Source organism: Myiozetetes cayanensis, unplaced genomic scaffold (assembly GCF_022539395.1).
Source record: "Myiozetetes cayanensis isolate MyiCay16 unplaced genomic scaffold, myiCay2020 scf6-25, whole genome shotgun sequence".
Classification (NCBI taxonomy): Eukaryota; Metazoa; Chordata; class Aves; order Passeriformes; family Tyrannidae; genus Myiozetetes; species Myiozetetes cayanensis.
Genome location: NW_026087853.1, coordinates 48,189,363 through 48,214,887, shown reverse-complemented (window position 1 = coordinate 48,214,887; position 25,525 = coordinate 48,189,363). Strand labels below are relative to the sequence as shown.

The 25,525-nt window shown below is 39.9% G+C and overlaps 1 protein-coding gene across 1 annotated transcript in view; it reads right to left on the bottom strand.

Annotated features, from left to right (window-relative positions):
- Window positions 1-25,525, bottom strand: part of SERGEF (secretion regulating guanine nucleotide exchange factor) — a 152,919-nt gene that overhangs the window by 126,346 nt on the left and 1,048 nt on the right. Inside the window, 7 exon segments of the mRNA XM_050335845.1 lie at window positions 15,599-15,757; window positions 19,144-19,206; window positions 19,501-19,614; window positions 20,962-21,022; window positions 22,968-23,062; window positions 23,984-24,139; window positions 24,851-24,989. Coding sequence (XP_050191802.1) covers window positions 15,599-15,757; window positions 19,144-19,206; window positions 19,501-19,614; window positions 20,962-21,022; window positions 22,968-23,062; window positions 23,984-24,139; window positions 24,851-24,989 — 787 coding nt within the window.

Below are 25,525 nucleotides of genomic sequence, written 5' to 3'. Positions count from 1 at the left end.
TTCATCTAGGCTATCTCAATTCACGGTTGCTTTAACGATTACTTTTCAAATGAACTCTGGATATTCACACTGAATGTTTAATTTCAGATTTGAAATACGAAGTTCTATATAAAATCCCTAATGCTTCCTTTCACATGAAAATTCACAAGGACAGGCATTAAAAATTGACATTTAGAGGCTGCCTCTTGCCTCCTCCCTGCCCCACACAGAGCAACACTTCTCCCACATCTACAGATCTCTGCTGTCCTTCAGGAAAATCACTAATGTCCTTCAATCCTTCTGAGAAACTTCCTCATCTACCTAGAAACAGCCTTTGTGCAGCACAACCTTACAGAAAAACATCCATCTATCCATCCCTAATTCCTTCTTGGCTGTAGACAGCTTTAATTCAGCAGCTGGAAACCAGGCATCATGACCATACCTGCAGCCTAACACCTGAACTTGTGCATGGTTTCAGTACAAAGCAGGATTATATGTTCTGACAAGGGTTTAAATGGCCCCTTGATCCTCACACAGGAGTTCAGTGTACCAGAGCTGTCCACATCTCCTCACACATCTTCTTTCTATGACCTCCTTACAGACTTCTGCAACTTTCTATGACCTCTGACCTCCCTCTGCAACTTCATATAATAAGGCACACTCCTGAATTTTTTTCCATATTCATTCATAACAGCTATTAAAAATGTATCACTAAAACACAAATTTATGCACAGCATTGAGGTCACGCCTCATCAGGGAAGTTCAAACAAGGCAGCAAAAGCATTTCAGAGATGACAGCAACAGAAAACCAGAGATATTTCAACTGCTACTTTCAGCCTTCTGCAGCCACAGGCTGCAATACACAGCTGCTTCAGAATAGCCCACAGAGCATCCACACAACATACTGCAGTTCCCATGGTTTTCCAAGCACCCTGTAAACAGGTTTAAACATTCAACCACAGGTGTCACAGGAAGAAAACCATAAGGACATCACCAGTCCTCCTGCAACAGGTATGGATTTGTCAATTAAAACTCCTATACTCTTGAAGTGGGCCAAAAATTTCTGCCATTCTGAGCTACATCGGATGTCCCCAAATCTGATGATCAATTTAACCACAGGCATGTATGTGGGCAAGACAAATCAACAAGGGATTTCACACCACTTGAGTCAGAGGCTCATCTGTGATCCAGCCAACAACTGGCTTCTCACTGTGATCCACTCCTCCTGCTAAGAAAAAAAAAAAAAAAAGGAGGAAAAAAAAAGGAGAAAATCATCCAGTCTCCTTTCAGAGCCTCCTGGAGATATCAAGACATTGAACACTGAAGGACTTGTATGACAATGTGATACAATGGAATATACTCAGCCAGGCAGGTAAAACCTTGAGGATGTGGGGGACTCATCAAGAGACGACACCAGGACCGTGACATCCTTTCAACACAGACTAAAATATTCAAAGTACAGAATGAGAATTCCTTAGGCACCTTACACCAAGACAGCCTGAGAAACTTTGGACCCAAACAGTTGGTCTCCCCACTAGGCCACCAGCCTTCATTGGTCTTGAATTATTTGTGACAGAGAAGGTAAACCAAGCCAAGGAACTGATCTGGCTGCAAAACAGCCTTGGGAAATGGGAGTTTGGGCACAGCAAATATTGCTAAAGGCAGTGTGTCAAGCCAATTTAATATTCCATATGACAGACTAGAGATAACCTGCAGTTTCCATGACATGCTAAGTTTGTCATGCACTTTACCAACAGATCCATCTTTACCAGGACTGTGGACATCATTAAACATCTAAAGAGCTTTGACCTTCATTCATTAAAAACCAGATATACTCTTTCTTTTTTGCCTCCATAGTCAACACCAAGTTATGTCTCAAGATGGGCAATACCCGCACAATAAGATTATTCACATACTTAACAGAATGATTCACTGCTTTGAAAGATTGAACAAAAATAACTTTTGAGTACAGCAAATTCCAAGACTCTCCAGATACCTTGGAAGTCCTGTCTCTGGGTTCGGGTTTCAGATGGGATAAATGCCATTTTTTTCTTAGAGGAGAGACTGGAAACATGAAGTACCATACAAGCCTCTGAAGGAAGCAAAAGAAATTAAAATATAAGAATTCAAATGCTTGTGAACTTGTGTTCATACTGCTGATAGCAAACAGATACATGATCTTGACTGAAAAATGAAAATGGGAGAGAAGGTCATGAAGTCCATGCAATCATGAAATAAAGCTGGGAAAGGGGTCTGGGGGCAAGGGTAGAATTTAAAGCACCTATCAGACTTTGCATTCATCCTGCAAGATGAGAAAATTCCCTTCTCATTTCCCTCCACTCATGATTAGAGTCATGACTGCCTCACCAGCTGTGCCTCTGGCTCATTTTAAATTCAAACTACGATACATATCTCACTTTTAGACTTTTAATAGCAATGCCTTAAAATGCAGATTGCTGGCTAAATTTAGTTACATGATTAAAAACAAATCTAACTCATCTCTACCCAGCAAACAGAACTGCTGCATTCAAGGTTCAATAGAGGACTTAACTCTTCATCTAAAAACAAAGTCCTAACAAAAAGAAGGGGAAAATAAAAACCCAAAATCAAAGCATAATTTGGTGATGCCTCCAAAAAAGCAGGATGCATAAAACATTAACCAGCTACAGAAAACTATCTGCAAATGCATCATAGTATACCATAGGGTTTTTGTTCTGTACCTCTGCAACTAAATTCTGCACTATGCTACTACAGCAGTATGAGTCATACACTTTTACTGACATTCTATATTTATATCTCCATGCCCTTCTGCACTGTTATATGCTTTCTTCCATATAGGCCTCCCTAACCTGGAATTTCCTTCCTTCTGCAGCTTCACATTCCCCAGAAAACTGCATAGATATTCCTTTCTAAGCAGTTACTCAATTCTTTCTGGAAAAGCAACACCCTTTAACTATTAAAATACAAGATATGTGCTTTTACGTGTTGACAATTATTTTCTTGTGTCTGATTTCCTACTCTCTTGTCTGTAAATGGACTGATCAGAAGTTTATCCCCTTTGAGGCAAAGGTTCAGGTCTTGTTCCATTCCAGCACAGTACAGTGCTACAGAAAATCTTGTTCAGACATTACAAATTGCAATATATGCACGTTTTCCAAATCATTCCATGGAAAGCATTAACCTATGCTTACCTCCAGGTCCAACACCGCAAACATTTGTGAATCTACCTAATTTGGAATATGCAAGAGATCCTGCTACTCTCAATATCCCATTGCCATCTGAATCAATCTAAGAAGGAACAGGCATCTGTCTACAAGAGATAAACAAAGTGAAGGTAATTAAGTTCCCAGTGCTAATATTTACCTTGTCAAAAGACTCGAGGGTATGCTGTGGAAAGGCAGACACAAAAATAGCAAATGAAATGCTCTGGAACAGCAGCCTGAAAAACTGGGCTTTTTCCACTGTTGTCCACAAGACACATTCCCAGGAACAAATAATCAGAGACCATTTGCACAAGAGATTTCACTAGATAACAAGCCTCAGACATGCATGATTCTGAAGAGTCACAATGCCAACACACAAATAGAAAGCATTATAAAAATAAAGTGTTAGGTGACCAATCCTGGGATTTGCTAAGGGGCTTTAACTTTCTCAAGTCACTCCAGAAGCAGTCGAGTTCTACACGCAATGGAGTTCCAACCCTAACTATGTGCTGTTCTTAAGAAATAAAGAACAAAGAACAGAACAGTGCCACAAACCCAACAATGGCATCTCCAGAGCCTCCCAGGAGATCATCCCCCTTGCTCAGAGTCAGAACCATTAGAACAGCAAACACAATTGACTAAGACAGAATGGGCTGTTCGCCTCTAATAATGAGGAGCGTTCTCACTGACAGGAGGAACAAAACAGTCTAAAAGAGGATGGGAAGGAGAATTCATGCCCTTTGAAGTCAAGAGATGAATAATGAGCAATAAGGTGACATATTCCCTCTGGAACATCATCCCTATTTCTCCCTCTACCCCCAAGAAAGGTTAAGGGCGGAGAGGGTGATAAAAACAACACAAAATTCCACTTTGAACTGCGCATGGGCAAGATGCTTCTTATCAAGGAGACTGCAGGGACAGAGTGGGCAAAAGTGTAAATGGTTTCATAACGGTGGAAATATCCAAATGCCATTTATGCTCTGAAAAAATTCCATCATACACAGGAGCATGCCACCCAGCTAGTAGAGTTCCCTTTGACTCCTGTCTTCTTGTTCCAGTTCAGACCTCTAGCTCATTAGAATTCACATTTTAGGAGACTGACTGTGAGATATTTTCAGCATTTCAGAGCTACAGGCACAAGAGCATGAGGCAAGTCTTAAAATTTAGAAAAATCTTAGAAATGTTACTAATTAATGCAAGTCCACCCTGTAAAAAAAAAATCTGAAATCCTCTGCCAAGAGGGAATTATGCTAGTGAGATTTACTTCTGATGTCTACCCAATGAAGCAATTGCTGTCCACAACCACCTCAATATAGCTATAACATCTGTATTTGCTTGCAGTGCCAGTACATCTGTCTTTAAAGATTACCTAAGTATGTACATGAACAGGGCTGTAATACAAGTATTGATGTGCTATGTGCCTGATAGTTAATGAGAGGGGTTTAGGTTTGAAAGTGAGAGAGGGGAGAAACAGGAACTTTTCTCCTTAGGAGTAAGGAGGGAACAGCAATGAAGAACAAAAAGCTCCTGCCTTTTCAAGACCTTCTTTTCCCTGACATTAAAATAGATACTGATCAAAAGCAGCAGTACCCTCCTCGTGCTTCACAGAATACAAGACAGGACAACTTCTAGAGAAATCATCAGTTTTCTCCAGCACTAAAACAGGTGGTCAGGTTTTGATGAACTTTGCTTCAACAAAGCTCCAGTGAATTAGGGGAATTTTAAATAACTACCCCAGATTTTTAAATCAGACACCTCAGCATTGTTTGTTACATTTCAACCATCAGCTTCTACCTGTGTGCAGGCCCACGGTGTTAGGGGTTTGTTTGTGTTGTTTGCTCTATTTATCTCTAGCAAAGTGAGCAAGCAAGAGGAGACAAACACAAAAGGATTTAACAGCCTCCTTTGTACTGCGTGACTTGTCAGGACGATTCTTCAACCCCAATGCACTTCTAGTAATCCACACTGCCACACTTATGACTGTCCCCACAGCCTGACCTTTCACTTCTGGATGTTTTATTGTCCATTTTCTCTTAAATGAACTGGTTTGGCTCCAGGTGGCTGTGTCACCAGCAGGCACAAGCCTGAAAAAGTACATTTGTGTACAGGCAAATTCCCACCAAACAAAGACCAGTCGTTACAAGGTCCAAAACTCAAGATGAGAAATGCCAAAACGATTTTTGGTTTGCTTGCAATTTTGGGGTGGAAAAGACAAGTAGGAAAACATACTTCTAAAGGAGTTTCTGTATCTATACTTTGGGCAGCTTTGTAAAGGTAAGGTTTTAGAAATTCTAGAAAGAAAGGATTTCCTATACTCATGATAAAAAGATCTTAGCAAAACTGACATAAAGCACTGTCCCTGAATAGATCTTTCACTTCACAACGCTGGTTAGAATTTTTCTTTTAGTTAAATGATACCGAGTAAAAGTGAGAATGAGTCACCTCAGGAAATCCCACCGCTCCTAGGGTTTCTGTTCTGCATGAATCAGATGCTAACACCTTCTTGTCATCCAGGTCTTTGTCCCCAAAAATTAAACTATTGTGATTATTTTATTCTTATTACACACTGTGGGCCCCATAATACCAGGCAGAGAAGAAAGCAGACCTGAACCACATAAGCTCTTAAATCCAGCAGAACATCCCAAAAAACTAAAGTGTATCCTAAGCAACAAAGAAAATGTAATTCCACTTCACCTGCAGAGCTCAATCTCAGTTGTTTGGAATCAACACAGAATATATGCAGATACACTGAAAGACAGTGAAGCCTAAATATGAACTACAAAAACAGAGGGAATTCAGCTGGAGTTTCAACTACCACACCACAAACTGGGCTTGAAATAGCTCTTTCTCTTCCTATACAAAAGAGGACTTAAAAAGGAAGTATGCAAAAAAGCTTGCAAACTCCCCTTCAGAATTTCCCCAGGAGTAGGAATGATCTGTTTGTTCATCAGTGCCACTGAGCATTGTGCCTCTCTGAGCAGATAGATCCAGCCTCTACTGACAACTGTGCCTGTTCCCTGGACTTAAATTTGTTGGCTTGGCCCTCTTTAGCTTTTGGTTGCAAGTGTCTCAAGGTAGCAGGTTAATCCTGGGTGTTAGTGCCCTCACAGTCTGCACGTCTATGCATATAACTATAGAAGAAAACTAGTATACAAAATATAAAAAAACCTGATCTGAAGATCAACACCAACATAATTCAAAGGTAAACAAAACCACTATATATTTTCTTACAATATAGGAGGAATTAATCACATGGTTTGGATTTTAACAATATTTATAAGCAAAGCAATGTTTTCATGCACTGTATTAAAACTCATCTACAACTAAGGAAATCAAGTCACAGAACAGCACAGAAAAAAAACCTGATTTTGCTAAAGAAATACAACAAACACTAAAGAATATCAGTTGCTAACCACACTTGTGTATGTACTAGACTAAAAGGGTATAACATAGACATCATGGTCAGCCATGGCATTTTCAGAGCACTTAAAAATCCAGCCAAGTCAGGTGAATGCTAACAAATATACAAAAATTATAAATCCCTGTCCTATTAAATATCCTATTGCACGTACTTTTTAAGATAGGGATACAACTTCATGTTACAGTATCAGAGAGTCATTCTTAGCACTGGAACAACATACACCCCATGTAACAAATACATACGGCCAACTTAAATTTTTCTGCACAGATTTGTGCTAGATCTTTCTGTGGCTCCTCACAACTGGAATAATTTAAAGAATTAAAGCTACCAGTCTAGCTACCAAATTAAAAAATGAGTGGATACACTGTCCTGGCAGATCTCATTATACTTCCCAAGTATCAGAGAAGGGGAAAAGAGCCATTCTATAAGATTACAGATCTGGTACTCAAAATTCACAGCTGCTGATATATGTCCTGTATCCTATAATATCTTACCTCAAATTCATTATTTGAAAATTACTTCAAGGTAACCATGAAAAGAACAAGTCAGATGGGCTTTGCAGGGTTTTTTTTCCCCATTTATTTTTTAGTTTAAGAAAAAAAAGGCCCAAAAAGTACTCTTTTTCAGAAGTACTCAGTTGCTACTAAGCTCTTAAGAAGCACATTACCTATTTCAAATAGTAAGATTCATTAGTGAGCATTAAGCCTGAATAATTAATTACTAAACAGGAAACATCATTTAAAGATTATGAAAACAAGCATTTAATGGCCTTAAAATGCTACTAAGGTTAAATAAGATCAATGCACTTACATGCATAGATTGTGCATACATAGACAGCTTCTTTCAGAAGTTAAGCTTAGTAATGCTTAGCAAAGTAAATGCTGCTGAGAGCCCAAACAAAATCCTTTCAGCAGAAAGGGATCCCAGATATGGTCCACACATCATAACCAGGCAGATATTTTTGTTTTCCAATTGGAATGGAAGGGTTACAGGCAACTTGTACCGACTGTAATACTGTCAGACAAATAATTATCGTTTTGTGATCAGCTAAGCTGGTCTTCAAATGGTTTGAGATCAGGGGTTTCCCTTTTAGCTCTTCCACTCTGCCATAAATTCAACTTAATCTACACTTCTCAGCCTGTTCTCCTTAGTATCCTTCACTGCTTAGTACTGACCCTCTGTTGCCAGCGAGGTCCCATCGAAACTTTTACAACTGTAACTTTCCAGTCTTCCACATACTTGCTAATGCATCTAACCTTGTTTATTATGTTTGCTAAATATATGGCTAGCCATAAACTGCAGCAATCCAACCACAGAAACCAAAGAAAACAAACAAAAAGTAAAGTTTAAAAAAAAAAAAATTAGACAAAGTAATGAATCCCTTATCTCACACACTAATGACCCGAACAAAATCTATACCACATCCGTATTTTAAAGGTTTATTTTTTTCTGAAACCTTTTTAATGATCAAAGTTCTGTCAAGTGAAAACAGTCAGGCACATTACTTAGGTCCACAAAAATGATTTTTTCCAACAGCAAAAAACCAAACAAACAAATAAAAAAAAACAAACAAAAAAGATAAATTCAATATAATACAGTCCCTCTTTCCACATGTGTGATCTAAATGATCTAAAGCCCCAGAACATAATGTTGAATGATGACTGAGCCACTTTCCAAACTCCTCCAATCATGGAGTACTTAGTAAAATACATCTGGACAGGACTAAGCAAGCATTAATCACAGAATCACTAAGGTTGGAAAAGACTTCTAAGATCATTAAGTCCAACTGTCAATTAAGCAACACCACCATGAGCCATCTCTAAACCACGTCCTTAAGTGCAATATCCACATTTTTTGAACACTTCCAGGATGGTGACTCCACCACCTCCCCGGGCAGCCTGTCCCAGGGAAGGAACAGACCCTTCCATGAAAGGAAGTCATAGCCAGAGGAGCCTGGACAGACGAGCTGTGTGTACTGTGTGTGTTCCCCTTCTCCCGTGGGAGAGGCATTGTCTAGGCTGCCCCACACATGACAGGAGTAGAAAAGATCTGAAAAATTTTTGATCGCTGTTTTCCTCCTGTTTTAAAACTCTTGCTAAAAACACTCACGAGCTAAATTTAACAAAAATCCATCTAAATCCTACTCTTCCCAGACCACCTGAATCTGCATTTGCCGATATACTAACAGCATAGCTTACAAGGGGAACGTCAAATAAATACTGAGATAAGTGTCTTTGTCCCTAATGCAAATCACTCATGTTTCTATTTTACAATGAGTACCTTCAATCAAAATTAGTGAGTTTAGCATCTTCCTGACACCTCTTTTCACACAAAAGTGATATATGACATGCCCAGCTATTTACTTTCCAACTGGAAGGTACTTAGAACAAGGAGAGGCAAAAGAGGGACAGTGACCAAAGAAACAACTCAATTACTTAGAAGATGTTGTTACCAAGCTTCTGTGACAAATCTTTGCATATGAACAACTCTGAATACATGATACTAAACCTTTCAGAGTATACCTTCAGTTCACACTCATCCCAGCATCCTTCTCAGCAATCAAACTACTGAATGAATTTCTTCAAGACTTTTATCAGTCATGTAAAAGTAACTCCCAGCAGGGAGCAGCAGGAATAGAGTGTAGAATCACAAAACAGCATACAGACACACACACTCTTAACTTTGCAAGAGCCAAGGAACGATGTCAGCCCAAGAAGCCAGAAACATGCCAATATCTTCTAGCTATTTACAGCTATCTAGAACACAATTTAAAAATTACTGTGAAAGTTGAAACATCAATGAGATGAACGTGTGATGGAACAAGGAGACAGCTTTGAAGACAATACAGAAAACAATTTTGCATATGCAAATTTCCATATGCATCTATAATCTTTAATCCTGTTATTGCTCACTGAATTTCCCGCACTTCCCACCTTTCATCTCTGAATTTTGGTCCCCAAGCTTGTGCATCTCTTTCTCTGTCCTTGCCACGCTCTACCCTTTGTAATCCAATGCAAGACCTTCAAGATAGGCCCTGAAGTTTTAAAATTTATCCCCAGGGCAAATGGACAAAGGCTTTTCTTTCTTAAGCACTCATTTTGCAGGTTCTGCTTCAAAGGGGTTCAGGGGTTCCTATCAATTTGCAGGTTTTGATTTAGCTAATTTCTAGTATTTCACCTGCTTTCCTAAAAGCCAGCATCCTACCACATGAAATACAGCTACCTCACGTGGGGATCCAGTTTCAAACTGTTTGACTGTCAGCTACAGTGTCAAAAAAGAGACAAGCATCGAAATATATGTGTGTATACACACACACACAGATTAGTATTTGCTGTCCTAGGGAGCTGCTGAACAATTCAAGGCAGAGAAAGTTTGCTTTCCAGAAGGTGGCTGCAGAGCCTGGATTCAAGAGCAAAGTGGAAAGGACCTCTAGTGGGCTGAGGCTGTGCTGCTCTGGTGCCAGAGACTCGTCCTTCCCTTCACCTCCCTGCAGCTACACAGCTTACCAGCAAAGCTCAATAGCTTTACCTTGTGACTACCATCAGAGCAGGCACCTAGAAGTGCAACTACAGCAGTAATCCTCCTTTTCAGGACAGATAATTAGAAACATTCTCTCCACGGTGTTTGGAGGGACTCATTGTCATTTGCTTCCGAAAAAAAAAAAAAAAGGGCAGGAAACGGGTTCTACTTTATTGTGTAGGTCACTAACATGTCAGACCATTTCAGAGTGGGTTTATGTGGCCTAAATGATGTGATGACATCAAGGAACGTTCAAAGACGCCCAAATTCAGATGCACATTTGGAATGAGGATTCAAAACATTACTCAGACTCTGTCAAGGCATTTTGTTCTTCCAAGACTGCTGTAGGCAGCTTTGCACAGGCAGCAGAAATACCATTTTAACTGCACTTTTGAGGTAACTCCTTCTGAGTGAAAGAGCTTGGAATTCTTTATCTGAGCTTAAACAAAGCATAATTTCATGTGACACTATGTGAAAAATAGATTAGTGAACATATTCAGAAGAATACACAGATAATAAAACAGGCCAGATTGAGGAAGGTTATTTATCGGGCATCCCAGTTAAGAAGAAAATAACTTGTTTTGAATGGAAGTTGATGATTCACCTCTAAGTCCTTAAAATACCTCTCTTGTTATATTTAGGTTTGCCTTCAAGTCAGATAGGTTCTATCATTTCCCAAAGCAGACTAATTTACATCTTCAGCGTTATAGGCCGCAACTTAGCTCTCTTTTAAATGATCTAAGCAGTTACCCTCAAATGATTCAGCAGTTACCCTCAAAGTGTTTGTATTAACTTGAGAAAGACCACAAATTAAAGCTGACTTTGTTAAGCAGAGCAGTGCAAGACAGCAGAAATAATATCACCTATAATGCAGTGGTGCTCCTTATGCCATTAAGCAGAGTGCTGGAAAGGAAGCAAACCATTTTACAGAGTGGTTGTCTGAAGAGAGTAATCCTTGTACCTGGAGTCCAAGGCCAGAAGAACGCACCTGGTCTGCCTTCACATGGAGCAGTAACAGTACTGCCCTGTCACCACTGAACAGCGTGGCTGAGAGTCACCTGACACAAGCATTCACGCAGAAAATAACAACTAAACCAAAGATATTAACAAGTTCGTATCTTATCATCAGAGACCTGATCAAAAGAGCAACCAGGGCCTCTCGACCTCCATCCTTCTGGACCAACCATCAACAACTAGGACCACTGCTAGTAGCAGAGTAATAGAACTTATTCTGAAAGAGTACCAGTGATGCCACAAAGTCTAATTGTGTTTCTCTCCTCTATAGGAATCAATAATCAAAGCAGGGAAAAAAGCAGCTGTCTGTCTTGAATGATTCTGTGAGTGATTTTACAGTAAGAGTGTGTCCAATGGAAATAGTCCCAAAAGATACCTCTATGATAAAATGAATAAAGAATTGGAGCCAATGAGAATAAGTTAAAGGTAAGGACTAAAAACACAACATCTCATGAAAACATTCATTAACATCTTAAAGTCAAGAAATTAATTTCTCAGGAATTAGTATCTTAAATCCAAACTGCTTTATGACAGAAACAACGGCAAATGAAAAGAGTTGATCAAACTCTAACGAGAAATGACAGAAAATAGGACTCTCAAAACTGTTGTTGAATGAGGTAGAACATAAGATATAAAAGAGATGTGGGTATTAAAGTGATTTCAGGTACAATTGAAATCCCTTGTAAATACAGAATGGGGAAGAAATGAAAAGAAGTTGTGTGTTTTGCTTTAAGTTACAGTACAAAGTTTTGCCAACAGCACTGAGGAAAGACAAAGCAAGACTTTGAACAGGCTATTTAACGTAAGAGGAAAAGCTTAATACAGAAGACAAAAATATTTAAGTTGTGTTCCTTCTCTTCTGATAAAGTTGGTAACTTGCCTGGCACTTTAGAACACTTTGAAAGTGTCAAACCACTGCAACCATGAGACTGCACACTCCAGATGGTTGCTTTTAACAGCATCACTGACTCATTTACTCTTCACTCTTCCATTAGTTCTGCAGTCAAACACTGCTCACCTGGCAGATAAACATCAAAATGTCATTTTGAACTGGCAGAGTTGTGAATTTATGCATGAACAGTGCCCTGTTTCTTCCTGTGTCTCTTCAGTGAGAAGAGTTCCAGTTACTGTCAAGGTAGCTGCACTTTTGAGTTTTTTATTACTACATTGACCAGGATTAACATACATTCTGGGAAAAAAATTTAAACAGAACTCTAAGTATTTGTAATGGCCTCTTAAAATTCAGCTACCTTCTGTGGAAAATACAATGCTAGGAACACAAACACTAAACTATTAATTTTTGCTTCCTGGTGAGATTATTAATTAGAAAAAATGCAGCAAAATCCCTATACACTGCAATGCCTTTCCAAAGTATGTTCCTACATTCCACAATGAACAGAGAAGCATCATACTACATATGTCTTTCTTCTATTTTCTCATGTCCAAAAATCCCTCTATTTTGCTTCCTTTCCACTAATTGTGGAACTCTCCAGAGTAAAGTGAACAAGAACCATTTATACCAGTAGTCTCTAAAGTGGAGTGTATGCAGCCCTGTGTATGCACAAGACAATCCACTGCAGGGCAAGAAGAAAATTATAGATACATAAATATATTTATTATTAATGTTCTAAATTTAGTTTTAAAAGTGTTTATTTTATCTTCATCTCATTATTTGTTAAATTTCTATTGTGCATGTTTTATAGTTTGCATAACATACTACAGCAGTATTTGTCTACAATTTATAAATAAATAAGTATAAATACATTGGGGGCTGCATGCTCAAAAAGTTTTTACTGATGAATAATGTTTGGAGATCACTGGTTTGACTTCAGCACCAGGAAACTGAAGCAGCATTTCCTCCTTTACTAGAAGGAGGTAAAAACACTGGAGGAGAAACTGCATACAGGGAAGAGTTTTCATTGGGGCTGCATTTTTCAGTTATTTAGCACAAGTTTAATGTAGTAAATGATTTTTCAGAAACAGTTAAGTGCTTAGCTCACACTATATCTAGTAGTTCAACAACTCTTGAATTCCCGTGAGATTCTGATTGGTATCTAGAGGCTGCCAAAGGCCATTCAAAACCTTATTCCAGATGATTTAGGTTCAGGTCCACTGCTTTTCAAAGACATTTAAAATTCTAAATACATAAAATACAGTTTCAGCAATAACGTATGCCACCACATTGCTTGGCCAGGTTTCTAATGCAGATGTAAAAAGTCAGCCTATTTTTATTTAAATTTCTTTCAAACATTCAAACAAAATATCCCTGCTAGCCGCACTATTTTTGGTTTTGTAGAAATAATACTGAAATACTGCATCTTTGTAATGGCCACAGATAAGTATCAACTAGGTGAAACACTGAAGTCACTAGAACTTTGGGGAAGTTTTACTTGGTAGGTACTAATAAACAGTGAAGCAAGCAAACCATTTTGGCAAGACTCTCCAAAAATTAGGTTATCCTGAATAATGTCATTTTTCTACCCTTCCTATTCCAGTGAGAAAGACAGTAAGCACTTTATTCAAGAACTACAAATTCTGAGATAAATTCCTTTACTCCACCTGAAAAGTTTCCAAGCAGCACGTAGCATTGATTACAGCTTTGAAATTTTCAGTAGAGCATCCTCTAAAAATCAAAGTTCAGACATTTCTCTTAAATACCTAAGAGAGCAGCCAGAGTAATGCACATTTTTACATGACATTTCTCTCACATACTTTGATGTCAAACAATGAATGCTATGAAACAGAAAACAACCAATTTGTTTTTGTAGTCATGTATCACATCCCTCCAAATTCTAGCACCAAGACTTCACAGTATACAGTCATTAAAACAGAAATTTTTCTCACAGAGCAAGGGACATTACTGTGCAATCATTTCAGGATTTGCAGCACCAATTTAATAGAACACTTAAGGCCTTGCTGACCTTTGTATGCAAGAACTCAATTTAAACAAAACTACTCATGCTGAGGGCTAAGCACTCCTTGAACCAGTACCCATAATCACAGAATCCAGAAAACATCAGTAACACGTGGCCCCTTCTGCAGTTTTCCTAACAAATAGGTTGTGTCCTGCCAGTTCAACAGGCTCTTCAGTCTTCAGTGCGACTCATTCTTGCTCTTCAGTTCCTCCCCTGGCAGTTTATTGAAGGCAAAAGCAGAAAATGCACACGTGCTAACCCTGCTAACACAGCTCTGGCTGCTCCTTTTGCTCTGTGGAAGACTTCCATCCCCTTGTTAGCCTTAACTATCACACCACGCTGCAAGAGGAGAAGCAAACAGCACAGCCTATTCACACATGAACACCACAAAACAGTTCCAGTTGTCTGTCTTACCTTTCCATCTCATCTACCTTTCTCTCCTGCCTTTGCGTTTCACGACAGAGAAACAACACAAACGCACTCAGATGAGCTTCATCAGACCAACCATCCCTTTACACATGAATGTCACTGTTATATAACCTTCCTCCCATCTCTTCCTATGAAAGAAATCAATCCTACAGTCCTCCACATGTAGTAAGCTTTCACACTACCCTCACTGGAAAGGTTCCCAGGAAGGTACAGCTTCAACATTAAATCTCACTTCATTGCATCTTCAGGGGATGCTCTTCAAGTCTAACGATTCCTCTTTTTACCTGTCTTTCCCAAACATTTTCTGGGTTTGACCACAAACCAGCTTATTTTAGTTTATTGATTTTCTTCTGAGCACATTATTCTATTTGTCCTTAAAACCCTTCTAAAAGATCAGCCGCACAGAAAGCCAGGCTCATTCTTCAAGCACAGAAGGGTTAGTACAGCGCTGCAAAGCCATGTAATTCATTTCACTTACTGCAATGAGACCATCTCTTCTCAGCTGGGATGGCAGAAACAGAGGGTTCTTGGCTATGCCTGTTTTAAAGATTTTCAGCTAACACTGAGAGAACCTGGGAACAGCACATATCTCTGCTCCCACACCTTTCAGCCAGACACTTGCTCAAGATTATCTTCCCCTCTCCCTAATTCCTGTTCCCCAAGCATTTTGCCCATATCCTTCCTGCCAAATACAGTCACATATCTCAGAAGCTACAGCCATATTTTCCTACCTTTCTAATTTTTGAAGCAAGTTTTCCACCAAATTCTTTTCTCTCCAAAGGTGCCACAACTCACCCAGCAGAATGATCTTTAGAGGCTCATATATATTCTGGTACACCTGCAACCTGATGATGTAGAGAGGTTGCATCTCTCTAGTGTGTACATGCAGATGCTGCAACATTTCTAAAGATGCCAGGCAGGCCCCAGCATCCATCCCATCTTCAGGGACAGAAGCCAGAGGATGTGTCCTCATCATTTTTCAAGAGACAACTGCTGCTCAGGTGAAACTGCAAAACTCTGCATCCAGGCATGACCAGTGAGAAAGAACAACATTTTATTGCCTGCAAAGACAACTTACTGTTTTGGTGCCATTTGTTACTGGCTTTTAGATATCCTACCTGTTCGTGCCACCAAGTGGGTCCAGCCACTCCAAACTGCTGCAATCTTTTCATGTGAGAAAAACTGAGTCTCAATCTTCTTGGGCTCAGCAAGAAAGATCTCTTTGCTCACTAACTGCCCATGTTTGTTGCTGCCCCAGACGTACAGGTGTCCTTCATCTACAACAGAGAGAGAAGAAAAATTTACTAAAAGTGATATACATATAATACCACCAAATATAGTCTTTGTCTCAAGTCAGTGATGCTGAGGAAAGAATGTTTCGTTCAGTTTGTGTTTTCACTGTATGCTTTTTCCTACCCTTCTTTACCACATGCACACACACACACTGTAACTGGGATATCAGAAATATTTGCAAGAGCCTTAGGATAGTCTGTTTTCTGAGGGCTATTTGGACACCCTGAACTCACCAGAGCTTTCAGGTCAAACTGCCTAGACCTCATCTCTACTGTGAGCCTCTCAAAGATGATTTAAAGATGTTTATAACAAACATTATTTCTTATTAAAAAACTAACCACAGTAGTCAACTTCTCTGAGAGGAAAGAGGAAAAAAAATCAGAACACCTTGGAGACACTCACTGAGCAGTCCCTATCAGTCTACTCTGTCCTTGCAGACCAGCTTTTATCTCCACCCCAAAGCTTTGATTCAGTCCAGCAAATAACTTCCTGGATTGCAGCAAATAATTTAACTCCCCTCCAGTACAGTGGATTCTTGAAAGCCTGGCTGGCTGCTCCAGTCTCCCAGCCTCTCTGTAAGAGTCAGACTCCTAGCTCTGCTCATAACAATTCTGCCTTCTTCACCTTGAGCAAATTCAGCACATCCCCCAAAGCAGGGACAGTCTAATGCTCCTTGTCTCACCTTGCACAGTCACTCCCTAAAGGAATTGGACATGTGGCTACAAACACACAACTAAAGCAGGCACCACCCATCACAAGGCAAAATCAAAACATCACGTCCCAAAACAATGCCAGACAACTACTGAGAGACTTTGCCAGTAATCACTTGTCTTCTCCACCTCTTTTTTAGAAAAAGTATTTGTGCAAGTAGACATTCCAGGACTCCAACCACAGGGATAATTCTATTTACAGAAACACCCACAGTACTTTATAGCAATGCAAGCTGAAGCTACTCACAGCCTAAGGACCAATGGACACTAACCCAACGACTGTTGAGATGAGTCCTCCTGCAGATATTACATATCATTAGTTCCATCTTTTCAACACAAAACCACTCCTCCCAAGTTCTAGGCCTCCATGGTCAAAAAATACAAACCACAAAATACACTTAAAAGACCAGGACCTGTGTAAGGCCTCTCTGAAGTCCTTGCCAGCCTGTACAAGCTGCAAGCATAACAAATAAATCTTGCAGACATGAAGTACATTATCACGGGCCCAGAAAGACTGGAAGCCATATAATTTCCAAGATGGAATTGTTTAGAGCACACATTCACAACACTTACGGCAGGAGCCTCTGGTCAGCACTGAATTATTTACAAGCAGCATGGCAGAAGTAAATCGTTCAGAGGGAAAAGAAAAAGTAGTAGGACTTAAGCTACAAATATTTAATGATCTCAGTTTGGTAACAGTTAACAGAAAGAGTAAGCCAGGAGAATTCCTCTATACTACTGTTGGTGAAGAACAGGCAAGGAGTGGGAGAAGCCAGTATTTGTCAAACTACACATTACTGACAGTCATCTGCAGGACTTCCCTTAAAACAACACAACTGAAATGAGAAGAAAAAACAAGTCAAGCGATTGTTTCATTCAAATCCTCCCCTAAAACTGATAAAATCCTTCCCATCATGAAGTACGTACACCTTCTAGAAAGAAAAAAGAAGAGGGGTGACAGAAACAGCTTGTTTCAACAGAGGAAAAACATTGAGGTCAGTCATGTTCCACGAGTAACACATACTGCCTCTGTCACCTCCTTTTCTTCTCCAGAAGGTGCATTTGCTTTATCCTGGGAAACTGTCACTGTGCTCAACCCCCATCTCATTTCTTGAGCTGGTCTGAACAAAAGCTCAGGCACTAAGACTTAGCGCCACAGTCAAACCACTGGAGGGTTCAGGCCACTTTAGATACAAGTAGACTTTACCATCCTTTTTTTAAAAGAACCACCCTTCCCATTTGCAACAACCCACTTCAACAGCTGTGTCCCAAATCTGCCTGACTGCAGGTGTTTAGTATCCTACCAGCAGGTGACTCGTGGAACAGAGCCAAAGAAAACTGCACCCCAGTGCGAGACACTCCTAGGAAAAAAATGTCTATTTAAATACTACATCCTGCACTAGTATCTTTATTATATCAAGTATCTTTAAAATACAAAGTATAACAATCTTGCAGGACAATGACTATCTTGCAGGACAAAGGGTAGCAACAGCACCACATTACAGAAGTCTTTGGCACTTACAGTGTCAATCTCGGTCCCCCTGCTGCCAAATAGACCGCTCTCTTAAATAAAAAGCAAAGGCATGAAAGAATAATCTGTTCACTCTAAATACAGAGTGCTAATTATCTAAAGTAGATTTTATTTGTTCTTCTAGTTCTTCTTCGCTAATTGTGCATACACTTCGCATCTCAGAATTCAACATAATTTACATCTTGGAACATCTCCATACAACTAAATCTCTATAGATCTGCATAAGCAAATACTCCAGTGCTCCTTTAATCATGACAGAGGTACCAGATGGCTGCAGATTTGTTAAGAATTTGTTCCTATAAAGTTTGGCAAAGACTTGCCTTCATAAGGTTCAATATATTTTACACACTTCAAAACTGTAAGATTACAGCATGAAAAGCTATTCTGTTTCCCCTTCTCCCAGTCTGCCAAGATAAAAAAAGAATCTTTATTAGACTTACATTACTGGATACTTAATATTCCACCATGGAAGCACTGCCTAAAGCTCAAAGAACAAATGGAAGACATTATGGAAGTGCCTGATTAAAGCAACTTCCTACTTTTCAAATAAGCTTTGTGCTCTCACATCAACTCACGTAGATCTGCACAGTTACAGTAGAGCCACCTAAGGCAGCTCCAGACACCTCACACCCCTGCACAGCACTGCCCCAAGCAGAAGGCACTGCTGTGGATATCCTGCTTCTGCCACCTTTCTTGGGACAACCACCCAGCATATCCTTTTTCCATGGGCAAAGGGCTGCACTGGTTCCAGCAGTCAACCACCCAGAGCTATCCCACAGAGCATCCAGCTGCAGCTCCAGAGACTTACCCAACCACATGAACAAATCCTTCCAGAGTTTCTAAACATTAAATAAAGAGCCCGACTCTTAATTACCTAAGGGCTACGTCACACCTGACCCCAAGGAAATACACACAAAATTCAGAGAATTCAAAATGTGAATCCAGTTCTTTAAGAAGAAAAAAAAAAAAAAAAAGGAAAAGTCTGAAAATCCAACACTATTACAAAATAATTAACCAGCACTAACTAGGACAAATAAAATTTCAACAGTTTAAGCAAAATTGACAACCATCTCAAAAGCAGAGAAACCTTTATAGGTTGAGAACTTTCACTTTCGTATCTAAGGCCTACCTGTGAGGGAGACTGAATGATAGGAGCCTGCAGCAACTGTCTTCACCTTTACATCTTCCAGGCCTAGAGAAAAATCAGTTCCATAAAATTTGTACAGCAGGTATTGTTCCACACAAACATGCATACAAGTGTAACAGGATGATGATGAATTTGGTAACAGAAGTCTCTGCTTTTGAGTCACAGCCATTGCAAGACTCACTGTCATTTCCCCCCATAGAGTATGACCATTCTATCCTTCAGATACTCCACTTACATGTTTATAACACCAAGCAGCTTCATAAAAAGGATGGTATGTAGCACTCCAAATTGTATTTCTGCTCTATCCACCTTTACAAAGGAAGCAGGTTCCTGGATTACCTGTCACTTCACAGGGTTCCTTTGCTGTCAAGAAGAGGGGGAGAGTTTTTCCTTGGTTTGCACGCTTTGCCCGAGTTGCCATGCCAGTTCCCCACTGAAGAACCAAACCGCTGTCTTGTCGGAGTAAACACAGATAAAAGAGATTAAAACACAGCAACCACCAACAAGATCGCTTAACTCATTAATCAAAGGTACATTCAATTCATTTTCACTGATTCAAAATACACTTTAAAAGGCCTTTATGCCAAAAACCATACAGATAACTCCAGTTGAGGTCAACATGCAACACAATGGTAGTCTCACTATATAGGTAAGAAAACTAAGAAGGCACGAGGCAACCTGACTCAGCTCTCAGGGTTGTGTATTAGGATGTTACTGAGGACTCATCCCATAGCTGTAGTGCCTCAGGCATGGATACAAAGTTCACTGGACTTTCTCTTCCCTTTTCTCCTCTCATTTGTTTGTGCAGTCCAGCACAACAGAGAGAATAAAGTCACTCGTCTTCTCCTCAAGAGCTTCCAGCAACTTGAGTTAGATCTGAATCAAGATGTTCACTGAGCGCAGAGCTCAGGGAACCTTAATTCCCACTATTCACACAAGCATCAGAGATTCCATTATTCTTCCAAGCATCTCTTTTGCACCTTCAGCTAGGCTCCACTATGTGGAATCCATACTGAAGTTCCTGCAAAACTAAACCAAATAGAAGAGCAGGTAGAGTTTGCTGTTCCTCAATTTTAACACAACCATACCAACTGGAAGGTTTTGATTTCTACAGTTATATCATAAACTCTAATAACAACAGGAGAAATATTTAGGCCTTATGACCCTCCCAAGTACATACATAGCAGACAGTGTGAAAGAGAGTCGGGAACAGATTTCTGAAGGTGTGTGAGTGAAATTAATGGAGCAGATCCTTTCCATCCCCCCCATCCCAAATAAAAGTAAAGTTTCGTCCTTGTGACTTTTTCAGGCATCAATTTCAATTACATCATTTAAAAAGCCACATTTTACGTGCAGTTCCATTTTGCAACATCTTATACAAACTTAAATTATTCTGCATATTATAATGAATTCAAACCCTAAGAAGATATTTTGACTGATCAGAAATCTTTTCTCCTGAAAAAAATCCTTTCATGTTTTGTTTCAGAACAGGAGAAAAGAAATCAGTAAGTTTTCCGCCCATGAGAAAATTAGCTTGTTAATATACTATCACTCCAAGTTCTTGGGGAACAGTCCTTCACCACTATTTTCCAGAAACGTGTTTCTAGTATGTTTACTATTCCAGTTAATTTGTATCAAAATCTCACAGTGTATGACTTTCAGGTGTATTTTCTCTGTGACATTTAAAATACATAGCAACTAAAATAAACTCCATTTCCTTTCCCTCCCTCTCCCCCTCCAAGCCATTAAAACTCCATTTCATTTGTTACTGAAAAGGTATTAAAACTGTGACATATTTACCTGTAGCAGCAAGGGCATGTCTCAGTCCTGCAGCAACATTCACCACCTTCTCTTTGAGAGACTACTCAAATTAAAGAAATAAAATATATTTTAGTTGCTTTTTTGCATTTAGTGCCTCTAAAAACAAAACAGACCAAACTGAAATGGAACACTATGAAAATAGCTCTCGCAATTCCAGCCTGCGCGTCACAATGCATATCAACACTTCGTATCACAAGGAAAGCAAATTCCGGCCAATAAAAATTAGTGTGAACTTCTTCAGTCTCACCAAGGCCTGCAATCACCAGCAATACCACTGACAGTGCCACCTACACCACTGAAGGCTGCCCAACATGATCACACAAAAGAAGACTACAAGGCATGTCTACATTAAATTAGTGAGTCCAGTTTGCACAAGGTACTCCAATTCTGGCACTTCTCCACTCCTGAGTACTCTACAAATTTATTATTCTTCTCACAGATGTAACACTATTTAAAACAGATGGCATCAAGCCCAAGCATTTAACAGGATACCAACCAAAAGAGGAAGCTCCTTCCACAAGAATGAATGGTCTGTGTGGTCAGGGAGGAGAGAGATTTGGAGGAGCACTGCCTATACTACCACCAAATTTCCAGGCACCTCCCAGGGAACACTGAGGGCACAGAAAGGTCAGATGAGTTAAGGACTACTCATGAGAGGTTACTCCTTCTCCCAAACTAAAAAAAAAAAAAAAAAAAAACCAAAAACCTGGAATGAGCTATGAGGCTAAATTTCTTGTCTGAGGATCCTTCCTCCTCTGAAGTTATTGCTCACATTAGATATGCAAGCGTCGTGTAGATGGAAAAGTTTCATTACTGTTGTCCAAATAAGAGACTACAGTATAAAGTGGAATCCCTGGGAGAAATTTATTTAAAATGTTAGGCTTACAGCCAACAACAGGAAGGCTTTTCTGATGTTACAGAAGTCTCAGTATCTATTAATGAAAACATTATAAAGCAATTAATTTGGAGCTGTTCCAAGCTCCCTGCTCACACTCAGCAGCACCTCACCTACAAATATCACCACAGACTTCCACATGACTTACAGGAACAACATGAGTTACAGTCCAGCATTTATCACTGAAGATACTGGACAGCAAAGAAATTATTATCTAATTTTTCCATTCTGCTTCCTTGGAAGTTATTATTGTTTGGTAAATACTGGAGGTTAGAAAAGAAGCAAGTCAATGTACCTGTCAGTTCACTTACACGCAAAAGTAAAAATCATTTTCATCTCAAGTGACAAAACCAAAGTTTATTCTCACACCTCTAGTTTTCCTGCAGCCATATACTTTCTCACACTACTATTATTTTGGGGGTGACCAAGCTTATTTTTATCTAACCGTTTCTACAGCCAAGAAATGTACAGTCCTCATTTTGGGGAAAGAAATTCTGATAGTTATACACTCAAAAAAACAACACATACTTAAACAACAGAACTGTTGTACAAGATGCACAAGAGCAATAGATCGAAAGAAATGGCATAGCCGAGTTTGTTTTACTCTATCATGCAATTTGTTTTTCTCAGGAGTGGTTTATTGTTGCTTTGGTTTGAACTATTAAGCACAAACCTGCAACAAAGTACAGTGAAGGCACAAGCCCTTCACATTGCAAAAAGTATCCAGTATCTTACAAACTTGAGGCGCATCTTCAGTTGGAGTAAATCTGCACAGTTTCACTACCTTTAGCATCACTTTACATCATCTGAGCAGATGGCTCATTTCGTAGAAGTTGAAACGTTATAATCCCTAGTGAAAGGGACAACTTCCTGTTAGAAGGGGGCAGCTTCTTCATACAACAAGAAAAGCATCCTTAGCTTTTAATTTCTGGGTCGATGACCATGTTTGAGCCTTTATTTTGTAAGCTTACTCTAACAGATAGGTTCTATAAAAACCAGTTGAAGAGTCTGGCTTAAAGCCCACTGAGGTCAGACAACTTCTGTGAGTTGCTGGGAGCAATATAAAGTACAACCCCTTTTAAATCTTTACCTCAATCTTTTGTGGAATCAAGCACGGACCTGAAATTTGAGGAACTCCTAATTGTCCAAAAGAGTTTGACCCACAGGACAGAACTAGGCCAGATCCTGCAAAAAAAATGAAGTGTTAGAGCGAGACCAGTGAATCCATGAGCAAAAGCAAAACAGTGTAACATTCTAACCATCAAAATAACACAGCCAAGTAGCTCAAAAACTGGCCTAACATGTCCCATTCAAAAGCCCTTGAGGCCATAGGCTTCTGGTCTTACATACCACGCTCAGTAAAAGTTTGAAGTTCACTGAGATACAAGGAACATGGAGTAATTTAGCTTGCAAGGTAAGTAGCTTAAAACCTGTGAGTGCCAGCACACAGAATCATAGAATGGTCTGGGTCAGGAGCAACCTTAAATACCACCTAGTTTCAACCCATTTGCCATGGACAAGGACACCTTCCACTAGACCAGGTTGCTCATAGCCCCATCCAGCCTGGCCTTGAACACTTCCAGGGAAGGGGCATCCAGAAGATCTCTGGGCAACGTGTCCCAGTGTTTCACCACCCTCACAGTAAACAGATTCTTCCTAATAACTAACCTAAACATGCTCTTTTTCAGTTTAAAGCCATCACCCCTTGTCCTGTCACTACATTCCCCTGTAAAAAGTTCCTCTTCAGCTTTCTTGTAGCCCCATTTAGGTACTGAAAGGCTGCAATAAGGTCACCCCAGAGCCTTCTCTACTCCAGCCTGAACAGACCCAACTCTCTCAGCCTTTCCTCACAGGAGAGGTGCTCCAGCCCTCTGATCATCTCAGTGACCCTCCTCTGGGCTTGCTGTAACAGGTCAGTGTCCTTCCTGTGCTGATGACCCCCCAAAGCTGGATGCAGCACTCCAGGTGGGGTCTCACTAGGGTAGATCAGAGTGGTACAATTCCCCTCCCTCGACCTGCTGGCCACGCAGGATACAGCTGGCTTTCTGGGCTGTGAGCTGTGCTCACGTCCAGCCTCTCATTCACCAGGTGGAGAGGCAGATTTACCTCCTAATATGATTGTAAAATCCCAGCCACACGCAACTTGTTTTACACAAAAGCCAGACAGGGCAGTGCACAAAGTAAAGCGCAGCACATCCTCTGTGTGATTCAGTCCCAACTGCCCATCTTTGTTATGGCCACATACAAAGAGTTGTCCCACACCTGGAAGAAAAAAAACCAAAACAAATCGTGTTCCACTTCACAGACTGAAAAGAGAAACATACAACCATGAGATCCTGTTAACAAATAAGGTCAGTGATTATGTGTCACTTTAGGCACTACATTCAAGCAAAAAGTAACAGAAACAGGTGTTTCTCATGCATCTAAAAATCTCTGAATAATTATAGCTATGGGAGAGCTGGGTTTGTCAAGGGAGACAATCCATATGGTAAGACAGGTACCTCTCAGTGTAAGATGCATGGTGAACTTTTTTATCACATTCACATCTGTCTGTATTCCTTCCTTCCCATAATTAGCTGTGGCACAGAGCAGAACCTTTCAAAGACCAGATGTTGTCTCCTGCTCCTTACCTTAATACTTCTTGAGTGAATAACCTCTCACTTCACTCCTTCCTCCCACCCCCTATCCGTAACAGAGAAAATTTGGCTTCCTTGTATGAGAAGCTGTTATATGAAATAGATCAAGAAATAGACCTCACAAGACACAAAGTAACTACACAATATATGAAAAACAGAATTTCCCCAACTTCCCAAAAATACTGAGGTAATTGCCAGGGGGGGAACCTGTTTCACAACTGAGGATTGTACTTGCTCAAAAACAGCAGTCACAGAGAGGTGGCAGCACAGAACCAGCAGGGAAACAAAAAAAGCATGATTAGAAGCCATACATTCCATGCAAGAGCAATGTTTTTACCAGTGATAACTGCAGAATGTCCCCCTCCTCCAGCAATGCTTGCTATGTCTTGACATTTGCAGGAAACATCTTTCAGTGCCTGAGGTACCAGCACATCCTCTTTATGACCAAGACCAAGTTGTCCATAGCTGTTTGCACCCTTCAAATGCACACAGAAAAATAACACATTTTTTTTAAAGTTAACAGAAATGGCACATATCTGCTCCTAAAACCAAATAAGCTTATTGGGGTTACGCCACTGGTTGACCTGCCAGTATTTGCTCCTGAAAGTCCCCTAATATGTCAATATCTGTTCTTTCTACTGCCACAGGATTCCCAGAATTCCAGACCAGGACTGTCCTAACTTTGATGTCATTAAGTCTGCCCTTGCAACCCAAATATTTTAAGAAACATTTTGGAATATAACCTGTTAAAACTTCAGCTGTAGGCTAACAGTTACTAAGGAGGAAAGCCTAGCTATCAGGATGTGTTTTAATTTTAATGCTAATGATTCCCACCCATCATTAAGATCTTCTTCATGCCACTGTCTCTGGCAGTCCACCTCCAAAACTAAATCCTCGTTCTATAACTTAAACAAATCAGAAACACTTACCCCTCGTGAACAAAGTCTTTTAACACTTAAATGGTCCAAGTGAAAATATACTAATTATAGCTACTATAAGTTTACAGGTAAAG